This window comes from Protopterus annectens, chromosome 2.part0, assembly GCF_019279795.1.
Source record: "Protopterus annectens isolate FY-2018-M chromosome 2.part0, PAN1.0, whole genome shotgun sequence".
Taxonomy (NCBI): domain Eukaryota; kingdom Metazoa; phylum Chordata; order Ceratodontiformes; family Protopteridae; genus Protopterus; species Protopterus annectens.
The window spans coordinates 493818283-493845583 of record NC_056728.1 but is presented as its reverse complement, the minus strand read 5'-3'; the positions used below and the strand labels follow the sequence as shown (position 1 = coordinate 493845583).

At 43.2% G+C, this 27301-nt stretch overlaps 1 protein-coding gene across 2 annotated transcripts in view; it reads left to right on the top strand.

The window, feature by feature from the left end:
- The window catches only part of GOLM1 (golgi membrane protein 1), a 1295551-nt gene that overhangs the window by 968963 nt on the left and 299287 nt on the right, over positions 1–27301 (top strand). For both annotated transcript variants that reach the window (XM_044060901.1, XM_044060899.1), the window contains exon 7: positions 1867–1996. In XM_044060901.1, coding sequence (XP_043916836.1) covers positions 1867–1996 — 130 coding nt within the window. The remainder of the gene's footprint in view (positions 1–1866; positions 1997–27301) is intronic.

Genomic DNA, 27301 nt, shown 5'->3' with positions numbered 1-27301 from the left:
TAATCAGGAGATCTCAGTATTCTTTTTGCCAACATCTTAAATTACAAAATCTTTTTTGCAGTGTTTTAATGGACCATAGAAAGCAATGCAAGGCCTGTAAATATATAGCACATTGGGGAATCAGACCAAATGTGCATTTCCTTTACCTCTAACAGGTTCAGCGCTCCTTTTGGAAAGCATTTTTTTTTTAACTGGTTAACCATTTGTATTTTTTCTTTTAATCAGCTGACAAGATTTGTCCAGGGTCCTGTTAGAGCTTAAACTACTCTAGATGCTGGTACAGCAGTGACCTTTTATAGAGGTGCTTCTGTGGGGATATCTGCAGAGCACTGACCTGACAATTTCTGCATTTTAATCATTAAAAGATAGATAGTAATTCTATCTAAATCAAGATGTTGTTTTGTTACTGAATGTATCCAATGTGTGCTTGTCAGAGCCCTCACCCATCTTTGCATTTACTGTTTGTTGCTCTGCCTACAAGTTATGATTACTAGACAGACATGAATGAAAAGCAAGTTTTGTAGTATAGGTGCGTGTGTGAGGCTTGCCATAACATTAAATGTCTGGCTTCATTTTTGTCTTTGTATTTGCTTCCACCCTCCTGCCTTCCTCTTAATTCTTCTAGAGCATTATGCTTAACTTATGCTTGGTGGTATTGTGCGTCCTGTGACCAAATAAGAAAGTGCACATAGAGTGATTATTGATATTACTCACTGCCTAACAAGTCTAGTATTGAGATGCAAGGGTTTGGATTGAAGCTAGCTATTGGAAGACAAGTGTTCTATTGACCGGTATTGCTATACTGATATACAGAAGGTCCACATAATATTACCACAGTCTGTTGTATAGGATTAGTGCAACTTACTTTATACTGAAAAAAGGCATCTTCTTTATATGGCTCTAGATGAGGGGCTTCAGAAATTTACTTGAATGACCTAGTATTCATGCTGTTGTTACCTACAGTGGGGTTGGTGGGGGATCCATATGCTGAATAAATTGGTGTTTAGTTGGACATTTGGGGTAATAACTTCAAAGAACCAAGGAGTTTCCCCGATGTGCATCTTGAGTGAGTGGTATATTCCCCTGGTTGTAGTATCTCCTTTTCATTAGATGCATATGGCTTGCCTTGCACTTGCCATACAGGAATTTTGCCAATGTGTAGGTCATGCTGAAAATTTTACACCCTTGCAAAATTTCTGATATTGGGAGAGATAAGGTTGTCTTAGGCAGTTATGGAACTAGTGATTGGACTCAAGAAAGAAATGGGGAGAATTTGTAGTTGCTGCCTATTTTATGCTGTCTTGGGTATTGTGGTGATTTCACCAGGTGGGGTTCTGTATGCCTGCCAAAAAATCTTGACACACAGTGTAGGTGCCTATGGTGTGAAAAATCACAGTACTTCTCTCTACCTTAATATACACACACTTCAAGATCCAGTGTTATGGTGACTGCTTCATACAAGTTTTCTTTTTATCTGAAATTATTTCAGTGCCCACTCTGTCTTGTATGTAAAACTCTTGACAGTTGGTTATTGGTGTAGGTCCATGGGCATATACATTTGCTGTAGATGCTCACAAAACAAAAGGTAGAAGAACTCTGATTTAAATAATAATTTAATTGCATTTCATGTATTTTGCTGCTGTAGTTGTCTAATCAAGTGGTAATGGTCCTCTTGTTATGAATAAACAGTTCAGTGTGCATATTATACATAATATTGAGATGCAGAAGCTTCAAATAGTCATAACCATGAACAGTGGTTCGTTCATTATCTCCTAAAAATCTTTTTTCTAAAAAAAATACCCTCTTGGAGTAAGGGGAAAACACTCATTTTGATATTCTTAATTTATCTTTTTTTCTACCCCTAAGGATGAGAAGTCAAATCTGAATGAAAAGCCACAGGATGTCAATCTAAAGGAGAATGTAGGTCTCCAAGAACCAGCAGCTGCAGTCATAAAGAAGGAAGACAAAAAGCCACAAGAGTTAGCAGTTAAACTAGGTCAGTAAGAGAGTGAAGAAAACAACATTGTATTTTCAGTATGTGCAATCTGGACGTTATCTTTCGTGCAAATAATTTTCTAATGACTTTTCAAAGGTTTTAACGTGCACCACAGCAATTGTTGAGACGTTATCCCTGCAGTGATGATCTGTGTCCTTTTTCCAAAAAAGGAAGCTTTAGTTTTTAATAAAATCATTTGTGATTTTTATCTTTAAGCAAGTGTGGAGTTACATATTTGCTTCTTCTTAAAAATTCTGCCTTACATATTGACATTTGTGATGTAAGTACAGATAGAGCTTAAGAATGCATTAATTGCATGAACATCTGTAGGACAGTTTTTTTATGTCTTGTGTACATTGTGTTTTGTTTTGTAATTAGAGGCATCAGTCATCTGAAAGACCCTTGATAGAAGGTTAACACACTGCGAAGTTAGTCTCATGGAACATAGACATTAACTCATTTACATCTGTCAGTGCTCAGAAAATTAGATGTAAAATTCCTTTGAGCTGCAAAGCTTGCCATCAGTTACATGGAGTACTAGATGTTCTTCATGTTTCACTGTTGCAGTCATCACCTGTGGGTTATCCCTGCTGTGGTAGCCCACGGCCGGCCCAAATACCAGAGTCAATGTTTTTTTGCGTCGGCTGCTGTCTCGTTGACGGACGTCAGGTGATCAGTGCTATAAAGCAAGGCAGCCGACGCCATTACATCAGTCTTTCTTGCCGAGGAGCCCGTAGCAGAAGCAGTTCACAAGTGTGCCGGTCGGTCTCTAATAGAGTTCGAATTTTCAGCTGAAAAGTCTAAAGCTAAGTACCCCGTTGGGGATTCTTTTTTCTTGCACTAACCAATGTCAGAAAAAGTTAGCAATTGTCTTGCCTGTGGAAAGCAGATCCCACACCGAGACTTCCATTCATACTGCATCACTTGTTTAGGCCCAGACCATGACGTCCCCCATTGCCGGTTCTGTGCCCTCTTCAACACGAGAACCATTCATCGTAGAGCTCTTATTGTAGATGGGTATTTTCATCTTCTGTCTTAGCATTCCAAAATGGCATCTGTCAGCCAGCAATCCATAGAAATTCCAAAAAAATGTAGGGATAAAGATAGAGACAGACCACACAAGGCTAAGCCTTTCGACGATGCTACCGGTAAGCCGGTAGTCAGTTCTACAGAATTAAGTGAGGTGCTTTCACAGCCCCTGATGCCCAATACGATATCTATGCAGGCCTCTACCGAGACCCTTTCGGAGTCTGATATGCTGCAGAAATCTTCGTCTTCTGAGCTTTTGGTCTTCTCTGCCTTTGTTAGGTCTGGAGCCGCGATGCGTGCACCAGCTTCCAAGGAGGCCTCTCGCACTACCGATTCTTGACAAAAAAACGGCATCATCTCATCCAACTACCGCTTTACTCAGACTGATGATTCTCTTAGGCCTAGATGCCAGGCCACTCCTAGGAAATCTACCTCTAGGAGTGGCCTGGCTTCTAGGCCTAAGAGAATCATCAGTCTGAGAGAAGCCAGGCCACTCATAGGAAATCTACCTCTAGTCTCCATCTTACTGCTGCTCCACCTCCCCAAGCACAAATGCTTAAGATGGCGGAAGATCTTATCTACCTTATCGGGGGTAGTCTGGCCACATCCTCTAAAAGGAAAAGACACCCTTCTCCTGAAATACTGTCAGAACAGGATTCTGAGGAATCTGATTATTCAGTTTTTGAAGAGGAACAACAGCCTGTTAGTGCTTATGAAGACTCAGATGCAGAGGAATCCGTTCCTTCTGCCTCCCCACCAGAAGACCTTTCCTTTGGGGAAACCCTTCACACCCTCAGGGAACATTTCAACTGGGAATCTGAGGACTTCCCCCAGTCTAAGAAAAGACTAAGAGAGTTTCTAGACCTGTCCCAGCACAGACCTCTGGCCACCCCTCTATTTTAGAAGTGGTGGATGATGTTTTCTATGAATCCATCTTGGCCCCTGACACCCTCCCACCTGCACCCACTAAACCTGACAGGTATCACAGAGTGCCGGATTCTCACAAATACCTGTACAGAAATCCTGCTGCAGACCCTGAGGTCATTACACAGGGACCTAAAGGAGCTAAAGTTAGTCCTGCAAAAAATCATATCCCTTCTGACAAGGAATCCAGAGCTCTGGACAGATGGGGTAAAAAAGTATACACCTCTGCAACCTTAGCTAGTAGAGCAATCAACTGTCAGTTCCATGTGTTAAAAGATCGACAACACACTTTGGAATTATTAAAACAAAAGATTTCTTCCTTTACTGACTGTGCCAATTTTAAAGAGTTAGCAGATTTACTACACTCTACTTGTCAAGTGGCCAAACACTCTTTGCACTGTGGATATGATGCACTAGAAGCCTCAAGCAGGGCAGCAGTGTCAAGATCTGTCATTAGGAGACATGCATGGTTGAAGGAACAACCTCTCCCTATCATGTCAAGTGTAAATTAATTGATGCATCCTTGGATAAGGACCGCTTGTTTGGAATTAAAGCAGAAGAAGTGCTTAAAAAGATGGAAGACAAAGCAAAATCTATGCAAACAGTAAAAGATTTCTTTCAGGTCCAAACTCCCAGGGTCAGCAGGAATTTCCCCTCTAAGCACTGGTCCTTTCCTGCACCTAGTAGACAGGGGCAAGGTAAGCCCTGCATGGACAGACCACCCAGGACTTTATCCCAGGGACAGCAGAGAAACAAACAGTGGAACTCCTCCACTAAGGCAGGGAGTTCTAAGCAACCCTTCTATGGCAAAACTTCTCAGTGACTCCCTTTCTCCCCTCTGCCCTCCTTTCACTCACCAAAAGCTAGGAGGAAGGCTCTCCCTCTGCAAAGAAAATTGACTTTTTGTAACCAAAGACCAATGAGTCTTAAAGATCATTTTTCAAAAAAAAAAAAAAAAAAAAACAGTGTAAGAAACTTCTCTGTGTGGAAGATTTTCAGTCCATATGTTTCTAGTTAATCACTGTATATTAATCAGATCAGGCAATAGTAGTAGAAGTAGCGAACATAAACTCATCTTAAGTCAAAACAAAATAAAACAAAAAGTAATAATAGAAAATATATAATTATACAGCATTACTAAGTATTCGAAAGTAATCCAAGCAAGGCAGGCAGTCTGTTTCCAGTTGAAAATCCTTTATTAAGTACACAGACAAGCAATCCAAGTAAAACAAAAATAGAATAATAATTTCCTCACAAGCTTTCTAAATATATATATATATATATATATATATATATATATATATACTTTTTATCAAGCATGGGAGTGGTTTATTGTGCTGTAAAACAGTGTTATTGGTACACATGTTAAATTCACATCCCTTCCCCCATCAGTGTGACATTCGAGCTGGTCCTGCCCTACTTAGTAGCTGTCATAATAATATATAACCCTTATGCACTTTAAATAAAATTATATAATGATGTGGTACCTCTTATTTAACCAAATTATTAAGTAGATTATTAAGTCTGTTATTTATCCAAGTAAAACAAAAATAGAATAATTTCCTCACAAGCTTTCTAAATATATATATATATATATATATATATATATATATATATATATATATATATATTTATATACTTTTTATCAGGCATGGGAGTGGATTATTATGCTGTAAAACAAAGTGTTATTGGTACACATGTTAAATTCACATCCCTTCCCCCATCAGTGTGACATTCGAGCTGGTCCTGCCCTACTTAGTAGCTGTCATAATAATATATAACCCTTATGTACTTTAAAATTATATAATGATGTGGTACCTCTTATTTAACCAAATTATTAAGTAGATTAAGTCTGTGATTTTTATCCAAGACAGTATACTGCATGGCTGGAAATATATCAATCTTAGTTCATTTGGCAATCAAAAAAAAAAAAAAAATATATATATATATACATTTTGCATGTAAAAATCAATTTCTATTTTCATAACCTATTGTTAACAAAGATCGCTTTCGTCCTTCTAGACTTCTTCAGGTCTGTGTACAAGAACCCTAAAAACATATATAATTGTATAATTAGTTAGTATTGTTATTACACATCATTTTGAATAAAGTGGAAAAAAGAACCAGAAAAAAAAATAAAAGTAAGAAAAAATGTATGTATGATGATGGAAATAAAATATACGCTTAAATTTCAACTGATTTAAAATGGTATTTAAAACCAATTTGTAGAATAAAATAAAATACAATTAGTCATGTAAACAATGTGACAATTTAAGTTCCAGTGCATTTTTAATTGAACAGTATCTCTTTCACCAAACTCCCAATTCCAAGAGGGTGCCCAGACTTGCCTCCGAATCAATGGGCAGAGGCATTAAAACAAGTCCAGATTCTCATATCCCAGGAGGCAGTACCTGTTCCCGCAGAAAAAAAACAGACAAAGGCTTTTATTCCAGACTATTTCTTGTTCCCAGAAAAGAGGGCACTTAGCACCCCATCCTGGATCTGTCCATTCTGAACACCTCCCTCATGGTCCCCAAATTCAAAATGCTAACTTTGCAGCAGCTGTGCTGACAAAAAAATGCCTGGTTAGTGAACCTAGACCTAAAGGATGGCCTACCTCCACATCCTCATAAGGGAATCTTGCAGGAAATTCCTGCGATTCAGGGAAGGCTTACAACACTTTTAGTTGTCTGCACCACCCTTTGGCTTATCTACTGCTCCCAGGGTATTCAACAAATGCTTAGCCCCGGCCGTAGTATTTTGCAGACAGAGAAATATTCAGATTTACCCTTATGTGGCTGCCTCATTCAGGCAGAGTGCAAAGAAAAGCTGCTCCAGGACCTCCCCTTTGTCAAAACCATCCTAACCTCCTTAGGGTTCACCATCAACGAACAGAAATCAAAGCAGACTCCTTCCAGAAGGATCATTTTCCTGGGAGCACTGCTGACACACCATCTCAAATGGCCTTCCTATCCCCAGAAAAGCAGAGCTTCCTGCCTCTCTACTCTACTCAGCTGGCTTCCAGAAGTCACCTCACAGAGAGGAAGTTCCTGCAAGCTTTGGGGTACATGTCATCTTGCACCCTTCCAATTCCTCTGGCCAGGCTCCACATGAGGAAATTTCAGTGGTATGTAAATAATATTTGGCGTCAGCACTGTGTCTCTAGAGACCCCTCTCCCTTTTATCCTCTGTATAAGGGCCGAGTTTCTCTGGTGGGTAAGGGCCTGTGCCAAGAACAAGGGTCTCCCCTTCATCCTCTGCCCTACCAGCCAAATCATCACCACTGAAGCCTCAGACATGGCTTGGGGTGCTCACCTGGTAAGAAAGTGCACCCAAGGCCTTTGGAATGCCCAGCACCTTCCTTTACACATCAACCAGAAGGAAATGGTGGCAGTACAGAAGGCCCTGATATCCTTCAAATCCCATCTCATGCCAGGGCTCTTCCTTATCAAAACAGACAACACCACTGTAATGTGGTACATCAACAAACAGGGAGGGACTCAATCTTACCCTCTGTGCAGGCTAGCTATGAACCTCTGGCAGACAACCTCCTCCATGGTATTGCATCTAATAGCCCAATACCTACCAGGGATCAATAGCTCCCTGGCAGACCACTTAAGCAGAAACTTGCTGGACCCCCACAAATGGCAGCTCCACAGAAAAATCTTTTTGCAAGTCACTCAGGAGTGGGGAACTCTGGAGGTGGATCTCTTTGCTTCGCACCTCAGCTACCAGTTGGAAAAAATATGTACCAGGGAGTATCACCACCTAGCGTGGAAGGTGGATACCTTGACCTTCCCCTGTAACTCCCTTTTTGTGTACACATTCCCTCCTCTGCCTCTTATCCCCAAGTTACTGATCAAGATGAGGGAGGAGAGGCCAAAGGCCATCCTCATTTGTCCAGATTGGCCCAGGCAGCATTGGTACCCCTTACTGCGCAGCCTGACATTTCAGCCTCCCAGGCAGCTTCCCCTCATCTCAGACCTCTTTACTCAGGCGGGAGAGGGGAGGAATGCTGCACCCGGACTTGCAGACTCTCAAAATGACAGCATGGCTTATACCCTAAAAGCAAACGGGTACTAGACATTATCACAGAGGCCAGGAGGCCCAGCACCAGAAAATTTTGCACTGGAAAATGGAAAAGATTCTGCTCCTGGAACCAGTCCAGATGGGGCAGTTCCTCACATCCTTCCATCCCTCTTATCCTGGACTGTCTAGCCAGAGTTACTAAATTCTGGCCTCTCCTTCTCTTCTATTAAAATCCATGCCTCAGGCATTTCAGCTTATTTCAATACAGATCCGCCCCTGTTCTCACATCCTTTGATTAAGCAGTTCCTCAGAGGGGCTTCGAATATCAGACCTCCCAGAAGGCCATCCACACCAGCCTGGGACCTGAATTATGTTTTGTAAAAACTAAGCTTACCACCCTTTGAACCTGCTGCTATAGCAGAACTAAAATACCTCTCCTGGAAGACTGCTTTCCTGCTAGCTATCACCTCAGCCAGAAGGGTTTCAGAACTTCAGGCATTGATGGCCATTGAGCCCTTCATCATTTTCCATGCAGACAGGGTCTCCCTGAAGACTAACCCCTCCTTCATGCCCAAGGTGGTATCTGATGTGACTCTCTCAACCAGGCCATACATCTACCCACCCTATTCCCTAACCCTCTAAACAAGGGGGAAAGAATTCTACACTCACTAGACTTGCACAGACAGCTCAGATACTACCTAGACTGTACTAAAGCCTTCAGGAAAACAGACCAACTGCTGGACAGCTTTGCCCAAGGGGCAGTGGAGAAACCCATTTCCAAGTAAACCATCTCCAAATGGATATCGCACTGCATCCATTTTTGCTACAGATTTCATGGGAAACCTCCCCCTAAGTCTGTTCATACGCATTCCACTAGGGCAGCCTCCATTTCCACAGCATTCCTGAGAGGAGTCCCCACCAGGGGCATCTTGGAAGCTGCCACTTGGACTTCTGTCTATACCTTTACAAAGCATTATCACCTACCTCTTTTCCAGTTCGCAAGTGCCGGTCAGCCGACTCCTGAAATTTTCATTTTCGAGTTTCAGAACCAAAGTCTTCAACTAAAAGCTAAGTACCCCATTGGGGAATCTTTTTCTTGTTCTAAACCGATGTCATTAATAATTTAGCATTTCTTGTGGAAAGTGAATACCTCATAAAGATTTTCATTCGTACTGTATTCCTTGCCTAGGCCCTGACCACGACTTACCTCGCTGTCGGTTTTGTGCCTTATTTAAGCCATGAACTATCAGTCATCTGTATATTTTCACTTCTAAATATTTTAGTGCTCTGTTTAATTATCCCGATATGTCTTCAGTAAGCCATCCGACTACCGACATTCCGAAAAAACGCAAAGATAGAGACAAGGCCGCCTAGGTCCAAAGCTGCCGACAACGCTTCTCCTAAGCCAGTCGCCAGTTCACTGGTACTCAGTGAGGCGCTTTCGCAGCCCCTGATACCCGCTACTTCAGATTCGCAGGCCTCTACTGAGACCCATTCAGAGTCCGGTATGCCACGAGATGCTTCAGCTGTGGAACCTGTGGATGTCTCTACCTTGGATGGGTCTGGAGCCGCTGTGCAGACACTTCTGAGGGTGTAGTCAGGCCTACTGACTTGCATATTAAACAGACGTCATCTTCTTCAAGGCGTAAAATCTGAACCATGCCTAGAAAACTGACGCCCAGACTGCATGGTCAGGCCTCTATACCTAAAAAGCAAATGATAAGAATGGCTGAAGACCTTATTACTTCAATCAGGGGAAGCCAACCTTCCCCCTCTAAGAGACCTAGGACTGAGTTTGCTTGTGATACTTCTGACCAGGATTCTGCAATTTCTGTTTCCTCTGATGACCAGGATTTACCTTTATCTACCTATGAGGATTCTGATGCTGGGGACTCTATTCATAGGTTCATAGGTTTATACTAGGCTATCTGCCCCAAGGCATTTATAAGCCTAGCCCGAATTTTTGTGGCTTACGCCACCCCTTATATGAAAAAATACTGTACCCATTAGTTTGTTGTGCCTCTGTCCAGCAGTGACACAGAGATGATTCCCGGGGTAAACCTACGATCTCCCATCCACAGGTCAAGATTTCTCTTGAACAGAGCCAGCGAGGTGCTCTGCCTCACATGGACCGGGACTCTATTCCACAGCATAGGGAGTCTCTGAGTGATAAATCTATCCCTCCAGCACGTCCTATTTATATCCGTGCTAAGGTTTAAGTCACTTGCTCTAGTGGTTTTGGTGGATTTGGATTTTTTGAGGTGGAGCATGTCCATTAATTCTGGGTTGGACATGGCCTTGTATGTCAGGTACATGTCACCTCTGAGCAGACGGTATGCGACTGAATAGAGCTGGAGTTTCTTCAATCTGGCAGCATATGACAGATTTTGGAGTCCCTTTATCCTTTTGGTGAGAAACTTTTGGGGTCTCTCCAATTGCTGCAGATGTCAGGCGAGATACATCCCGAATGGGGCATTGTACTCTATCATTGGTCTGATAAGTGAAGAGTACAGGGGAACAATGACCTCACTAGATCTGGATGTGAATCCCTTCATGATCAGGTGGGCAATGTAGAAGGTCTTTCTAACCACTTTAGCAACATGAGTGTCAAAAGTAAGGCCACTGTCAACCTGGGTCCCCAGGTCCCTGATAGCCTCTTTTGTGCTTAGTGGATTGCCACCTATATGGTAGCTTGGGGTTACCTTGTTTTTCCCGAAGGGTATGACTATACATTTTTTGGCGTTTAACTTCAGGCCATGGCTCTGGCACCAGCTATCTGTTTCCGTGAGTCCTTTCTGAAGGATATCCGTGTCCGATGCACTTTCCACTATGGCGCCCAGTTTGCAGTCGTCTGCAAACTTTGTCAGCCAAAGTCCTCACATGTTGGCCTGTACTTCTGAGAAGTAGATGCCGAACAATAGGGGGCCAAGGACCGAGCCCTGTGGGACACCACTTGTGACCGGCTTGGAGTCTGACATAGCGCCAGCAACTCTAACCCTGTGGGTTCTGTCCTTAAGCCAGTTTGCAACCCATCTTGTGACATATGGGTTTACATTTAAGCTGGTAAGTTTTTCTACAATACCCGAGTGGGGTGTTGTGTCGAAAGCGTTTGCAAGGTCAAGGTAGGCTGTATGGACTGCCTTTCCCTCATCAATGGCCTTGGTGACTGTTTCGAAGAAGTCGACCAAGTTCAAAAGGCATGATCTTCCCTTGACGAAGCCAAACTGGGTCGGGTCCAATGTCTGCAAGTCCCCTATATCTTTGTTTATGAGCTCCATTATGATCCTCTCCATAGCTTTGCAGACTAGACTTGTTAAGCTTATGGGGCGGTAATTACCAGGGTGTGTAGAGGCACCGCCTTTGTGGAGTGGGACCACAGTTGCCGTACGCCACTCCTTGGGCACGTATCCTGTGGTAAGGCTGAGATTAAACAGCTGCCTTATGTGCGGGTTTAATTCCTCATTTAGCTCGTGTAGCACACAGCCGGGGACACCATCCGGTCCCATTGATGCTGTGTTTTTAGCTTTAGAGAGAGCAGCTTTCACCTGCGCATTTGAGATGTCTGGGAGGCTACACTCCGCTGGGATAGTTCTCTCTCCTTTAGGGTGGGAAGAGGGGGGTGAAGTTTGCACTGAACCTGTCTGCCAGTATGTTGGCAATGTCTGTGGGTTCAGTGATTTTTATATCATTTTGGACTAATTCTGAGCATATCTGGGAGTTTCCACCCAGGTTCCTAACATAGCTGAAAAAGGCCTTATGATTGTCCTTTGAATCCATGGCAATTTTTCTCTCAAAATTGGCCTTAGTTGATTTTATGAGTGCTCATATTTTTTACTAATAATGATCAGGGGTGACTTCCCTTTTATGGATTTTGTTCTATCATGTAATAGCTTTCTCCTCTTATTGTAAAGTTTGTTAATGGCTGGGGTCCACCAGACTGGACGTTTGCCCTTTGTGGAAAGAGTCTTGGTTTTATTTGGGATTGCCTGATCCATGCAGTCCTGGAGGTGTTCATAGAAGGCATTTGTAAGGGCTTCCGCAGCTTGGGTTGTGGTTTCCACTGTCTCAGGGGCCTTGAAGGATACCACACCAGTCTTGAGTAGTGTGAAGTTTGCTTTAGAGAAGTTCTTCACTGTGGTCTTTTTGTTTGGGGGGGGGGGATGTGGATTTCCAGTGAGATTAGTTTATGATCAGATCTCACCAATGAGGGATATACTTCCGGTGTGGAGCATTTTGTCCCCATGTTTGTGATAATGAGATCTAGTATATTTTCTCCTCTCGTGGGAACAGTGACTAGCTGTTCCATGGCATCTGAATTTATGAACTCCAGGAACCGTTGGGCTAGAAAGTTAGGGCTTGAGTAATGTTCCCAGTCTATATTCGGGTAGTTGAAGTCACCCAATATGATGGTGTTTGGAGATACATTTATACCCTCCAGTGTCTTCAGGAAGGCTGTGTGGGGTTCCTGAGTTTGAGAGGGTGGCCTGTAGCATGCTACAATTTGTAGAGCAGTTTTGCCTATGGTTAGTTGCACCTCAATGGTTTCCGAAGCTTCTTGCGTTGCCACCAACCTGGAGGTGTGGGTATCCTTTATGAATATGGATACACCTCCTCCTTTTGTGGTGTGGTCCGGGTTTTGGGGCTGGAACGCATGATATGAGGTAAAACCTAATAGCGCCGGGGTGCTCTCAGGAGCCTTGAACCAGGTTTCAGTTACAGCACAGACATCGATGTTCTCCATACTGAGAAGGGCCTCGAGTGCGTGCATTTTGAGATTTAGACTTCTGGCATTGAGCAGCATTACCCTCAGTTTCTTTCCATTTTTGTTTTCTAGGGTGGTAGGTTTAGAATTTGAGCCTTGCCTAAAAAGGCACTATGGGGTGGCAAAAGCCTTAGCCAATATCCGGAATCCCAGGGCTGACAGGTGCAAGCCGTCCCTTGCGAAGCAGCGTGGCTTGTCAAGCATGTCATCCCAGGCAGACAGACACTGGATCCCCTTTGAATGACACCAGACATTAAGCCAATTGTTAAAGCTGATCATCTTGTCTCTATATTGTGGCATCATTCTTGGTGAAGGAAGGATACTGCTCAGGGTTAGGATCATACCTGCCTGGGCTACATAATCAGAGAGCTCCTCTATGTCTCTCTTCATGTAGTCCAGGGAGGTACGTCTCAGGTCGTTCACACCAGCATGGACAATGACTGTGTCATATTTGTACTTGCCGTGGAGTGACCCAAGTGCTTGTGTTATGTGGCGGATTCTAGCGCCCGATAGGCAGCTTACTGTGACCCTCTCCTTGTTCAGCCTGGTGAGTGGGACGTCAGTGTGTCTGACTATGGAGTCACCTATGACAAGTATGTTTGGTGTTGTATTTGGCCTTAAGGGCTGTGACTGCTTTGCACACTGGTTTTGTGGTTTATGTGTTGCTTGTGGAGTGTCTTGAGGTAGCAGTTGTTTGGGTGTCTGCTTTGGAGGCCTCTGCTGTTTAGGTAAATTTTTACTCAGAGCCTCCGAGTATGTCTTTGTGTGTTTATGTGTTTGATTCAGTGGTGTGGTAGCATTATGTGAGGCTGGTTTTGTGGTGTGTGTAGTTGCCTTCTCCTCCTGTCTGGTCTTGCCAGTCCTGAGTTGAGAGAGCTCAGCCTCCAGTTTGGCTAAATAGCTGCATCTCTCACAAGTATTTGTGTTATGTGGGAGGAGGAGAGGGTTGTCTGTGTACATGAGGCAGTTATAACATTGCCTCAAGATTCCCAGATTCACCAGCTGGACTGGAGAGGAGATTGACAACTGACCTTTGGACATGCTTGAATAATATTGGGAATTCCTTAATAATTGAAAACAAGGGCCAGTGGGGAGTGAGGGTGTAGTGCTTTTAATTTTTAGTGCTGACTTATATAATTGCTTTAGTGAGCAAGTGCCAGGTAACTTGAGTGCAATGTGTTACAAGTAACTAAATGCAAAAACGGCAAACAGTAACTTTCTTTCAAGTGAAACAAGGAAATAAGTACAGTAAGCAATGCAGATATCACTAGTGATCCACAGAAGCACTGAGAAGCCGAGTATTAGGTGGAATTAGCTTCCAGGGAAATAACAAGCAAACAAACAACAAGCATATAAACAAAGCTAGATTCAGCAGGCCTGGATCTAGTCTATGCTAGAGCAAACAAGGTGTACCAATTAGTATTCCCTCTGCTTCCCCCCCTGGAGGATTTCTCTATTGGTGAAACCTTGCATACTCTTAGGGAGCATTTTCATTGGGAAAGTCAGGATTTCTCTGATTCTAAAAAGAGGCTTAGGGATTTCTTACTCCTGCCCCAGCACAGGCCTTTAGCTATCCCTCTTGTACTAGACATCGTTAATGATGCCTTTTCAGAATCTAGCTTGGCCCCTGACTCTTTATCTCCTGCACCCAGAAAACCTGATAGATTTATTTATTATTTATTTCCAGTTTGGTGACTGGGGAGGTCCACTTGACTCAGGAAGCCCATTTTCAGTGGAGGCCGGGGGAGAAAAGCTCTGCATTAGATATTACAGGGTTCCTGACTCTCACAAGTTTCTTTTCAAAAATCCTACTGCGGATCCTGAAACCATTTCACAGGGAACCAAGGGCATTAAAGCTACTACTGCCATAAATCCTACCCCCTCTGATAGAGACTCCAGGGTGCTGAATAGATGGGGTAAGAAGGTATACACTTCTGCAACTTTGGCCATTAGGGACTTAAACTGCCAGTTTCATATGTTAAATTATCAGCAGCATATTATTGAATTGCTTAAACAGAAAATTATGTTGATTCCTGATTGTGCTGAAAATAAGGATTTAATGCATTCTGCTGAACAAATTGGAAAACATACTTTGCAATGTGGTTTTGATTCACTAGAGGCATCTTGCAGGGCTGCTGTCACTGGGTCTGTACTTAGAAGGCATGCTTGGCTTAAGGAACATTGCCATGTCATGTTAATACTAAATTACTGGATGCTCCCTTAAATCAGGGCCGCCTGTTTGGCAATAAGGCAGAATAAATTGTTAAAAAGATGGAGGAAAAAGCTAAATCTATGCAAACTGTTAAAGATTTTTTACAAGTACAACCTCCAAGATTTAGTAGGCATTGGCCTTCTAAGAATTGGTCCTTTTCTGCCTCTTCCAGGCCTTCTGAGTCCAAACCCAGATCCAGCAGAACACCCAGGCTTCAGTCCCAGGGTACTCACAGGACTAAGCAGTGGGGGGCCCACTTTCAAATCTGGGAGTAGTAAAACTCCCCCCTATGGGAAACTGTCTCAATGATTTAACTTTAAAACTTCCAAACACTTCTCAACTGACTGCCCCTTTGGGGGGAAAGATTGCTCTAGATGCAAAAAACTGAGAACTCATTACCCAGGACAAATGAGTTTTAAATAGTGTCCCAAGGATACAGATTTCACTTCCACACGTTACCAACCCCAAATGGTTGGCCAGATCTACCCCCAAATCAGTGGGCAGAGATTCAAAAGCAAGTACTCCCTCTCTTAAGCATAAAGGCTATTCACACTGTACCAGAAGAGGAAAAGTAACAAGGTTTCTACTCAAGACTTTTCCTGGTACCCAGAAAAGACAATTCATGGCGTCCTATCCTGGACCTGTCACCTTTTTGGTGATTCCAAAATTCAAGATGCTGACTCTTCACCAGTTGCTTCCTATGCTAAGCAAAGATGCCTGGTTGGCAACATTCGATTTAAAGGAAGCATACCTGCACATCCCAGTCAGGGAATCTTGCCGAAGATACCTATGCTTCAAAGAAGGCTACACACACTATAAGTTCTTTGCACTGCCCTTTGGCTTATCTACTGTGCCCAGGGTATCCACAAAGTGCCTAGCTCCAGTCATTGCATTTTGCAGGCAAATAAATATTCATATATACTCATACCTGGATGATTGTCTAATTCAGGCAGAAAGCCAGGACATACGTTTGAATCATCTGGCTTTTGTACAAAGGGTGCTAACTTGTCTGGGATACACCATAAACGAAAAGAAATCACGCCTTGTACCCTGTCAACAAATTATATTCCTGGGAGCAAGTTTGAATACAACTTCCCAGATGGCTTTCCTTACGCCAGAGAAACAAATTAATTTGACAACCTACTTCAAACTAGTGGCCACAAAAGCCCTGCTATCTGCAAGACAAATACTGCAAGCCTTGGGGTTCATGGCCTCCTGCATTCTTCTAATTCCATATGCAAGACTGCATATGAGGAAAGTACAATGGTATCTAAAAAGCCTATGATGTCAACATTCTCAGGATCTAGAAGCAATGATTCCTATCATGCCTTGCCTACAGTTAGAGTTCCTTTGGTGGGCAGAGGCCTGCCATCAAAACAAGGGACTACCATTCACTCTACCCCCTGCCGCCCAAACCCCAACAGCAGACGCATCAGACTATGCATGGGGGGGCTCACCTGGCAGCAAAGTGTATTCAGGGCAAATGGAACCTAAGTCAAATGCCACCTGCATATCAATCAAAAAGAAATGTTAGCTGTACAGAATGCTCTGACAGCCTTCAAAGGACTACATTCTTCCAGGACAATTAATGGTAAAGACGGACAGCACCACTGTTATGTGGTACATAAACAAGCAGGGGGGTACCCATTCTTACCGCTTCTGCAGACAAGCCATGGCACTGTGGAACGCAGCCTTGAGCTACCAAGTACATCTGCAGACACAATTCCTGCCAGGAAAACTAAATGCACTGGCAGACGGACTAGCAGAAACCTCATGGACCCACACAAGTGGAAACTGGAACCAAAGATTTTCAACATGTTGACAAACAAATGGGGGAGCCCAGATATAGACCTGTTTGCCTCCCCTCCAGAACTACCAACTGGACATATTTTGCACAAGGACTCCCCACAAACAAGCTTGGAAAGTGGATGCTCTTTCCTTCAGCTGGAAAAAACTATCAGTTTATGCCTTTCCATCTCTGCCTCTCTTCTCCAAAGTACTTCTAAAGATCAGGCAGGGCAAACCAAGGGTGATATTGATTGCACCAGACAGGCCACGCCAACACTGGTGCCCCCTCTTGAGCAGTGTGTCACTGTTGGCTCCATGGCACCTGCCTCAGACCCCTACCCTGTTGTCTCAGCAGGAGAACCAGATTCTGCACCCTCAGCTTCAAACCCTGAACCTAGCAGCCTAGCTAATTACCTAAACTCTCCTTTACCATCCCTCAGTAAACAAGTGATGGATATCATTTTAGAGGCAAGGAGGCCTAGTACTAGAAAATCTTATGCTGACAAATGGAAAAAATTCTGTGCCTGGAACCAATCTCAAGGGATGAGCACAGTAGCACCCAACTTACCTCAGATTCTTCAGTACTTAACTGAGATGCTTCACAAGGGCCTTTCTTTCTCCTCCTCCAAAATTCACGCCTCAGCCATTTCAGCTCATTATAACACAGAGCCTCCCCTCTTCTCTCATCCACTGCTCAAGCAATTCCTCACAGGGGCCAAAAATTTAAGACCACCCAGGAGAGCCTCAACTCCAGCCTGGGACCTTAACTTTGTATTGGAAAAACTCACTCTTCCTCCTTTCGAGCCAGCTGCTAGTGCAGATTTAAAATTCCTTTCCTGGAAAACAGCTTTCCTTTTAGCAATCACTTCAGCAAGAAGGGTATCTGAATTACAGGCCCTTATGGCAGTGGAGCCTTTCATCATCTTTCATGCGGACAGGGCGTCTCTCAGAACCAGTCCCTCCTTCACGCCCAAGGTGGTATCCAGTGTGGCTCTTAATCAGTCCATTCATTTGCCAATCTTCTTTCCTAATCCACAGAACAAGGGGGAACGGATACTGCACTCCTTAGATGTTTACAGACAACTTAGATTTTACTTGGACAGGACTAAACCTCAAAGGAAATCTGAACAACTGCTGGTGGCATTTGCTGCAGGAGCAGAGGGGAAGGCTATTTCAAAGCAAACCATTTCTAAGTGGATAGGCCATTGCATTCATTTCTGCTATAAGCACCATGGAAAAGCTATACCTCAGGAGATCAGACCCCATTCAACCAGGGCTGCATCTACCTGTACAGCCTTTCTCATAAGCTGCTACCTGGAGTTCAGTACATGCTTTCACCAAGCATTACCATTTGCCAATTTTCTCTAAATCCAGAGCTGGCTTTGCTACTGCAGTCTTGCAGGGGCTTATAGCTGGTCCTAACGCTATCTAAATTCCTCCTCCCATCCTTAGCTTTGGGAATCTACCCAAGTGTGATGACTGCAACAGTGAAACATGAACATAGTACAGTTGTGTACACGTACCATAAATGTAGATGTTCGAGTGTATTTACTGTTGCAGTCCTGGTTACCCTCCCTCCAGCCCCCTGACTTCCTTTTGGCTATACCTCCACTATCCTTACTATGCTTAAAAGCTTTTTGGTGGATTTGCTTTTTTGTTGGAGGTATAACCTTGTACACACACACACACACACATATATATATATATATATATATATATATATATATATATATATATACATATTTTATTGCTTCCCATTAAGGGGGCACCTGACATCTGGGGCAAGAAAAACTGATGTAATGGCGTCGGCTGCATGTTTTATACCCCTGACTACCTGACGTCATGGAAGAAGAGACTTTGTTAATCAGGCCGACTGAGGGCTACTGCAAGCAGATAACCCAAATGTGATGACTGCAACAGTGAATACACTCAAACATCTACATTTAGGGTAAGTGTTCACAACTGTACTTTTTTCAGCTACTTCAATATTATAATGTTTGCACAATCCCCAGTGCAACAGTCTTGCCACATTATTATGCCTTTCAGTATACGGTCCTTCTGCCATTAGTATATCACAACCAGCAACGAGGTTGGTTATGGTAGCTTGGGAGGTAGTACTTCAGTGCAGTTTAACCCTCCAAACGTTTTACATTCAGAGTAAAATGCTTGGGGAGAAGAGCTGAGTAGGATCAGGACAGTCCTTCCTGAATGGAAATTGAGTGAGAGGGGGCGAGTGCCTCAAGTAGATTAATTTGCTTTCTTTCAAAACAAACAACTGAAGAAATTCTGTTCCAGGATTCCTTGCAAATAAGCCTGGGAAACGTACTTTTTCATTCCCTTGGACAAGAATGTCCCTTTATACATTCTGTCCCTTTCCACTGATATCCAGGATCACTGAAGTTTGAGAAGGACTCTCCAAACATCATTGTGGTGAACTCCCTTCTGGCCCAGACAGCTGTGGTACTCCTTTCTCATGAAGTTGGCCAGTCGGCCAGAAGCAATTACCATAAGCTTCCTCAGATAGTAGATCTACTCAAACATGACTAAGGATGCTTGATAGATTCCAACCTCAAAAAAAAATTGACTGCTTGACTTGAATGATTCATTTCTGATTCCTTTTGCAAAATTTTTTTCTAAGGATGTACAGTAGGTGTTAAAGGAGACAAAAAAAACCTACCAGGACCCAGGAAATGTTTTCTAGTCATTACCACACTAACAACAAGGGCCCATTCAATATTGTTTTGCAGTATTTGAATGAGTTATCTTCTGGCCTTTCATATTCCTCTGTAAGGTTCATCTCTCTGACATTTTACCATGTTTGTCACATAGCTTCCCATTTCATAGCAGTCTTTGGTCAAGCCGTTCTTGAAAGGGGTTTTAAAATACATTTCCACCTGGAAAAGAGGTGAAACTTGGGATCTTAACATTATGAAAAAAATTAACTTTACCTCTTTTTTTCGAACCACCTCAACAGGCTGGTTTGCAGTTCATCTCTTGAAAGACAATATTCCTATGAGTTCTGCAAGAAGAGTATCTGAGCTGCAAGTTGGTATAAGGGGTTGGAGCTTGGTATAGTGGTTAAGGTGTTTACCTCACAGTCACAAGCTAACAAGATTTGATTCTCACTTTGGAAGGAAAATTGGCTAGGCTTAAAATGTCCCACAGGTGCAGCTGGCCTAGTGCTTGGCTATGAACCTGTGACTTCTTACAGTGGCTTAACCTTACATGCTATTCCATAAACAAAGTATTTTAGAGCAGATCCATCATTTATGCCTAAAGTGGTTTCAGAATTTGTATTATGCCAAAGCATCCTTCTACCCTTCTTCTTTCCAGCACCTAAGAACCAGAGATTGAGGATTCTTCATACTCTGGGTGTGCTTAGGTAGCTCAGGTATTGTTTTGACAGAACTAAACCTTTCAGGAGAACTGAACAGCTGTTTATTTCTGCGAAGGTAAGAAGAAAAGGCAACCTGTATCAAAACTGATTTGTTTCCAGATGACTGTCCCTTGCGATTTCTGCTTGTTATTCCCTTCATAATAAGGCACTTCAGGCAGGGTCAAGGCTCATTCTATGAGGGCCTTGGCTTTCTGTATGGCTTTTTGGAAAAGGGTGGAGTCTAGTAGCATTCTAGAGGCAGGTGCTTGGTCTTGTGTACATACTTTTGCAAAGCATTAAACCTCGATTCCTTTTCCAGGTCTAGAGCATGCTTTGCTAGGACCATCCTTCGGGGGCTCCTGGACTTTCATCTTTCCTCAGCCCAAACTGCGTAAGTTTTTGAAATCTGCTTGGGATGTAAAACACCTATGCAGACACTTCCAAGCAAAGATCCTAAACTTTCTGGACTTGGTTGCATACTGGGAGAAATACATGTGTCTTCCCATTGTTTTCTTGTAAATTTGCTTTTCCAATCTCTCTTCCCAATCTTTTCTAACCTCTTCTGATTGATTGTTATAGTTATCATGCAATATTTTATATGCCCTACTACTTATAACTTTTTTAACAGTTACATCTGTTCTAGGTTTAACTAAAAATGTTACTGGTGCAGGTCTTTCACTTAAAATTCCCCTATTCCATTCTGTTTGTTTGTACTCTGAGATCAAGCCCTGGTTGGGAAGGCAAAACTGCATAAGCGTTGATATTCTACACATACAGCTAAGGCTACTGCAGCAGTGATTATGAATGAACATGGTGGGGAATGTCCTCTGACAGACGGGCAGAGGCCTGTGTGTCCTCACAATCTGTCAAACACCAGTGGAGAGGAAAGCTTTGACCTACAGTTCAGTTCCTCTTTCTCACCAAAATCAGAGGAGTCGCAGTCTCTCACTGGAGTGAGCTTCCCTCTTCCTGTCTGTATGGAGGATAAGAAGATACAGAGGGCCACATTAAATTTGGCTACAGAGTACAGAAAAACTGAAAGAAACTCTAAGCCAGTCTAGTCCAATGATGGAAGTATGACTGGAACTGTGGGGACCAGACCCACCACAGACAAATGCATGGGTAAAAGGGGCATGAAGGACACCTTAGGCATAGATGCTGAGGTCTTGAGAGTGGGCAGCCAACCAAGATTTGGAATCCTAGTGGAGGCATCCCTGAATTCTAACTTTAAGGTGTAGATGTCTTCCTTAATAATAACTATGAGGATATCACCTTCCCCTTGTTTAATAATAGGATAACATGCGGAGGAAAATGCTGGAGAGCCAGCTTATGGGAAGCTTAAAGGGTGGTCTTTGCCCTTTTTCTAAACTCATTGATATAGCATACATGGATTTTTGTGGCCAAACTTTGTAAACACAAGTCTGCTATTCATAAAAATTAGGATGCCTGCAAAATATCTCATGGTAACATCCAAACCAAAGGGTAAAAAATTCACACAGATAAAAGTATTCAGTAAAACTTCAAGAAAGACTCAGTAAAACTGTTTGATACCTTAAAACGTCCTGTTTGTCTTTTATACGTGCATATAAAAACTCGCTGAGAATATATATATATATATATATATATATATATATATATATATATATATATATATATATATATATATATATATGTTCCCATACATGCACATATGGATCTATGTCAGAAGCGTGAGTTTTCAGAAACTCAAAATTCATATTGTCGAGACGATATGATAGTTTCCAAAAACGCGAACTTGAAAAAAACAACATAAATCTACCTTTTTTCCATGTTCTTGTAGGGGTGCAAGTCTCCCTGCACCCCGCCCCAAACACACACTGCATATTATATATATATATATATATATATATATATATATATATATATATATATATATATACCAACTCCAAGGTCACACTACAGTGTGGAAAAAGGTAAATTACCCAATTGTCACTGTACCGCGGTCTCCATTCAAAAGATGTTCATCGTACTATACTGCTGCAGTCATCACACTTGGGTTATCCTGTCAGGCGGTCCCGCAGTCGACCGAATCCCAAAGTCCTGGTCTGGCGTCGGTTGTCTTCGCCTCTTCCTTGACGTTAGTGCAACAGGGGTATAAAAGAGACAGCCAACGCCATTTTCTTCAGTCTTTCTTGCCGCGCGGTGCCTGAAGCAGAAGCAGTTTGCAAGTGCCGGTCGGCCAGCTCCTGAAATTTTCAAATCGAGTTTCAGCCCGAAGTCTTCTCTAAAGCTAAGTACCCCGTTGGGGAAACTTTTCTTGCCTCAGACCGATGTCAGACAAAGTTAATAATTGTATTTCTTGTGGGAAGCAAATACCTCATAAGGATTTTCATTCTTATTGTATTCCTTGCCTAGGCCCAGACCACGATGTCTCTGGTTGTTGGTTTTGTGCTAGGTTCAACAAACATACAATTAAGCGTCGGGCAGAATTCACCCAGCATTATTTTGGCAGAAAGTTTAACTGTAGCATGCCGCCGGAGCAACCGACATCAGCAATGATTAAAAAACGCAAAGATAAGGACCGGCAGCCAAGGCCAAGACCAGATACCGAGGCCTCAGCAAGGCCTGACGCCGGTTCTCCGGTTTTCAGCGAGGCACCTTCACAGCCCTTGACTACCGCAAATTCAGAAATTCTGACGGCCTCCCAAACCGAAGCAGTTGGGCCTCAGGAACCGGTTCCACCTCACTCCTCGGATGCCAGCCCTGACGGGGATCCGGAATTTTTGGATAGGCCTTCGGTCTCTGAAGGTGTTTTCAAACCGACAACTATCTCTGCCAAGCCTTATGCTAAACTCAAAGCCCCCTTGAAAGTTAGAAAACCGGGGCCACACACCCCTCCACAGACCCCTATGCCTAAAAACCAGATGCTTAAGATGGCTGAGGATTTAATTACCCTTATCAGGGGATCCCAACCCCCACCTGACAAAAGGCCTAGACTGGAGGAAGATTATCCTTCCTCTGACCAAGCATCCATTTCCTCAGGCAACTCTGACTACCAGGATTACTCCTTCCCTCCTTATGAAGACTCAGATGCTGAAGAGTCCATTCCCTCTGTCTCCCCCCTGATGACTACTCTTTTGGGGAAACTTTACACACCATGAGGGAACACTTCCACTGGGAAGGCCAAGATTACTCTGACTCCAAGAAAAGATTCCATGAGTTTCTTCTTCTTCCACAGCATAGACCCCTGGCAATTCCTCCAGTTTTAGACATTTTGGATGATGTTTTCTCTGAATTCAGTTTAAACCCAGATTCCTTACCTCCAGTACCAGCTAAACCAGACAGATACTACCGAGTTCCTGATACTCATATGTTCATATGTTTCTATACAAAAACCCTACTGCAGACCCCGAGACCATTTCCCAGGGTCCCAAAGGGGTTAAGGCCTCTACTGCTAAGAATCCACTTCCTTCTGAAAGAGATTCCAGAGCATTAGAAAGATGGGGAAAGAAAGTGTATACGTCTGCCACTTTGGCCATGAGGGCATTAAACTGCCAATTCCACATGCTAAAATACCAACAGTATTTGATTGCACAGTTAAAGCAGAAACTGATCCCTCAGACAGATCAACTTGATTTTAAAGAGATGCAGGATTTGCTGCATGTAGCAGAACAGGTGGGAAAGCATACCTTACAGTGTGGTTTTGATTCATTGGAAGCCTCATGTAGACCAGCTGTCACAGGGTCTGTAATACGTAGGCATACTTGGCTTAAAGAACAAGCCTTACCAGAACATGTCAAAGCAAAGTTATTGGATGCTCCATTGCAGAAAGATGTGTTATTTGGTGTCAAAGCAGAGGAAGTTTTAAAGAAAATGGAAGAAAAGGCAAAATCTATGCAAACAGTTAAAGATTTTTTTACAGGTACAACCTCCTCGTTTCAGCAGAAACTGGCCATCAAAAAACTGGTCCTTTCCTGCATCAGACAGACCCCAAAGAGGTAGGTACAGGCGCCCAAGGGGCAGAGGCCAGCCACAAGGTTCTTTCAGGCCTAGGCAATGGCATACAACAACTCAAAGAGCAACTCAAAGAGGTGGAGATGAAAGATCTCAACCCTTCAGGAAACAAACACAATGACTTCCCTCTTCGCCTGCCAAGCAAAATTGCCCTGGCAGCACCTTTGGGAGGAAAACTGGCTCTATTTCCACAAAATTGGGTATCATAACAAAGGACAAATGGATTCTGGACATTACTACCCGAGGCTACAGATTTCATTTCCACACTTTACCACGCATGAGAGGCATGCCAAATCTGCCTCCAAACCAATGGGCAGAGGCTCAAACGCAAATTTCAGCTCTCATGGATATGAAAGCAATTCAAAAGGTACCTACAAAGGAGCAAGGTCAAGGTTTTTACTCAAGACTGTTTCTAGTCCCAAGAAAGGACAAAGCCTGGAGGCCCATCTTAGACCTCTCAATTCTGAACACATACCTGGAGGTACCCAAATTCAAAATGCTCACACTACAGCAGCTCCTTCCCATGCTGGGCAAGGAGTCTTGGCTGGTAACGTTGGACCTCAAAGAGGCATACCTGCATGTCCCTGTCGGACAAGATTGCAGAAGATACCTCAGATTTTTGGCAGGTACAACGCATTATCAATTCTCTGCATTGCCCTTTGGCTTATCTACTGCACCCAGAGTATTTACGAAATGCCTGGCATCAGTAATTGCATATTGCAGACAACGAGGAATACAAATTTATCCATATCTGGACGACTGCCTGATCCAAGCGGACAGCAAGGACATTCTATTACAGCATCTGGCTTTTGTAACACAGCTGCTCAGTTGCCTAGGGTGCACAGTAAACAAAAAGAAGTCAAAGCTAATACCCTCGCAACAGATAATATTCCTGGGTACCAGCTTAAATACAACGGCCCAGATGGCTTACCTCACGCCAGACAAACAAAAACAATTGACTCATTACTTCAAAAGGATAGCAACTTTTACCCAGCTCACTGCAAGGAAAATCCTGCAGGCATTGGGGTTCATGGCATCATGCATTCAACTAATCCCATATGCAAAGCTGCATATGAGAAAATTACAGTGGTACCTGAAAAGTGTATGGTCTCAACACAGGCACAGCCTCGAAACAAGTATACCTATCATTCCCTGCCTTCAAAAAGAGTTCCTATGGTGGGCTCAAGCATGTCAAATAAACAAGGGTCTTCCTTTCGTCTTAACTCCAGCAAACCAAACCATGACAACAGATTCTTCAGACTACGCCTGGGGAGCACACATGGCAGGACAGTGCATACAGGGCAAATGGTCTGCAAAACAAATGCATCTTCACATCAACCAAAAGGAGATGCTAGCTGTGCAAAATGCACTGACAGCCTTCAAGGACCTCTTACATCCAGGACAACTTCTAATAAGGACAGACAACACCACAGTTATGTGGTACATAACCAAACAGGGAGGAACACACTCCTACCCTTTATGCAGACTGGCTATGACCTTATGGAACACAGCATTGACCTACCAAGTACAACTACAAGCACAATTCCTGCCAGGAAAGGAAAACATATTGGCAGACGAATTCAGCAGAAATATGGCAGACCCTCACGAGTGGAGACTACACCCACTAGTATTTTCAATGATAACTCAAAGATGGGGATGTTCAGACATAGATCTATTTGCCTCCCCCAACAATTGCCAATTGCAAAAATTCTGCACAAGGACTTATCACTCCCTAGCCTAGAAAGTGGACGCTCTATCATTTAGTTGGACAACACTGACAGTCCATGCCTTCCCTCCTCTACCTCTATTGACCAAGGTATTATTGAAGGTCAGATCAGAGAGACCACAAATGATCTTCATTGCTCCTGACTGGCCACACCAGCACTGGTACCCATTACTAAGGAACTTGACTCACAGCCCTCCATGGATCTTGCCTCAATTCCCACTACTGTTGACTCAGAAAAACTCTCAAACCCGTCACAGCCAGCTCAGAACTTTAAATTTAGCTGCATGGAGAATTCCTTAAATTATCAAACAACACTTCTCTCAAAGGACGTCCTGAATGTCATTTTGGAGGCCAGGAGGACCAGCACCAGGAAGACTTACCCAGACAAATGGAAAAGATTTTGTGCATGGCACCAGGTTAAAGGTCAAAATCCCTGGATACCAAACATTCCTGACATACTGCAATACCTAACTGAGATGCTACACAAAGGCCTTTCCTTCTCCTCCATTAAGATCCATGCTTCAGCCATTTCAGCTCAATATAATACGGATCCTCCAATTTTCTCACACCCTTTACTTAGGCAGTTTCTCAGAGGGGCTAAGAATATAAGACCCCCCAGAAAACACCAACACCAACTTGGGACCTGAACTTCGTTTTAGAAAAGTTAACACTGCCTCCTTTCGAACCAGCCTTCTCAGCAGAACTCTACAAAACTTGTCTTGGAAAACAGCCTTGTTACTGGCTATTGCCTCAGCACGCAGGGTCTCAGAACTACAAGCACTTATGGCAGTGGAACCTTTCATCATTTTCCATCAGGACAGAGTCTCTTTACGAACTAACCCTACCTTCGTGCCCAAGGTAGTATCCAGTGTGGCTTTGAATCAGACCATTCATTTACCCACCTTTTATCCTAACCCACAGAATAAAGGAGAAAGGCTCCTTCACTCTTTGGACACTCACAGACAGCTACGTTACTATTTAGATAAGACAAAAATCTTCAGAAAAACTGACCAACTCTTTGTATCATATGCTGCAGGTTCACAAGGAAAGGCTATTTCAAAACAGACCATCTCCAAATGGATAGCAGATTGCATCCGCTTTTGCTACTCGCACCATGGGAAGGCAGTGCCTGTCAATATTAGAACCCATTTTACCAGGGCTAATGCAACCTCAGCAGCCTTTCTCAGAGGGGTTCCAACCAAAGACATTCTGGAGGCAGCTACTTGGAGTTCAGTGCACACCTTTACCAAGCACTACCACCTTCCATTATACTCAAAAACCAGAGCTGGTTTTGCCACTGCAGTTCTGCAGGGCATCCTAGCATCACCTAACCCAATTTAGTACCAGCCACCCTTCCATAGCTTTGGGATTCTACCCAAGTGTGATGACTGCAGCAGTATAGCACAATGAACATAGTACAGTTTTGTACCTACCATAAATATAGATGTTCGAGTGGTTATACTGCT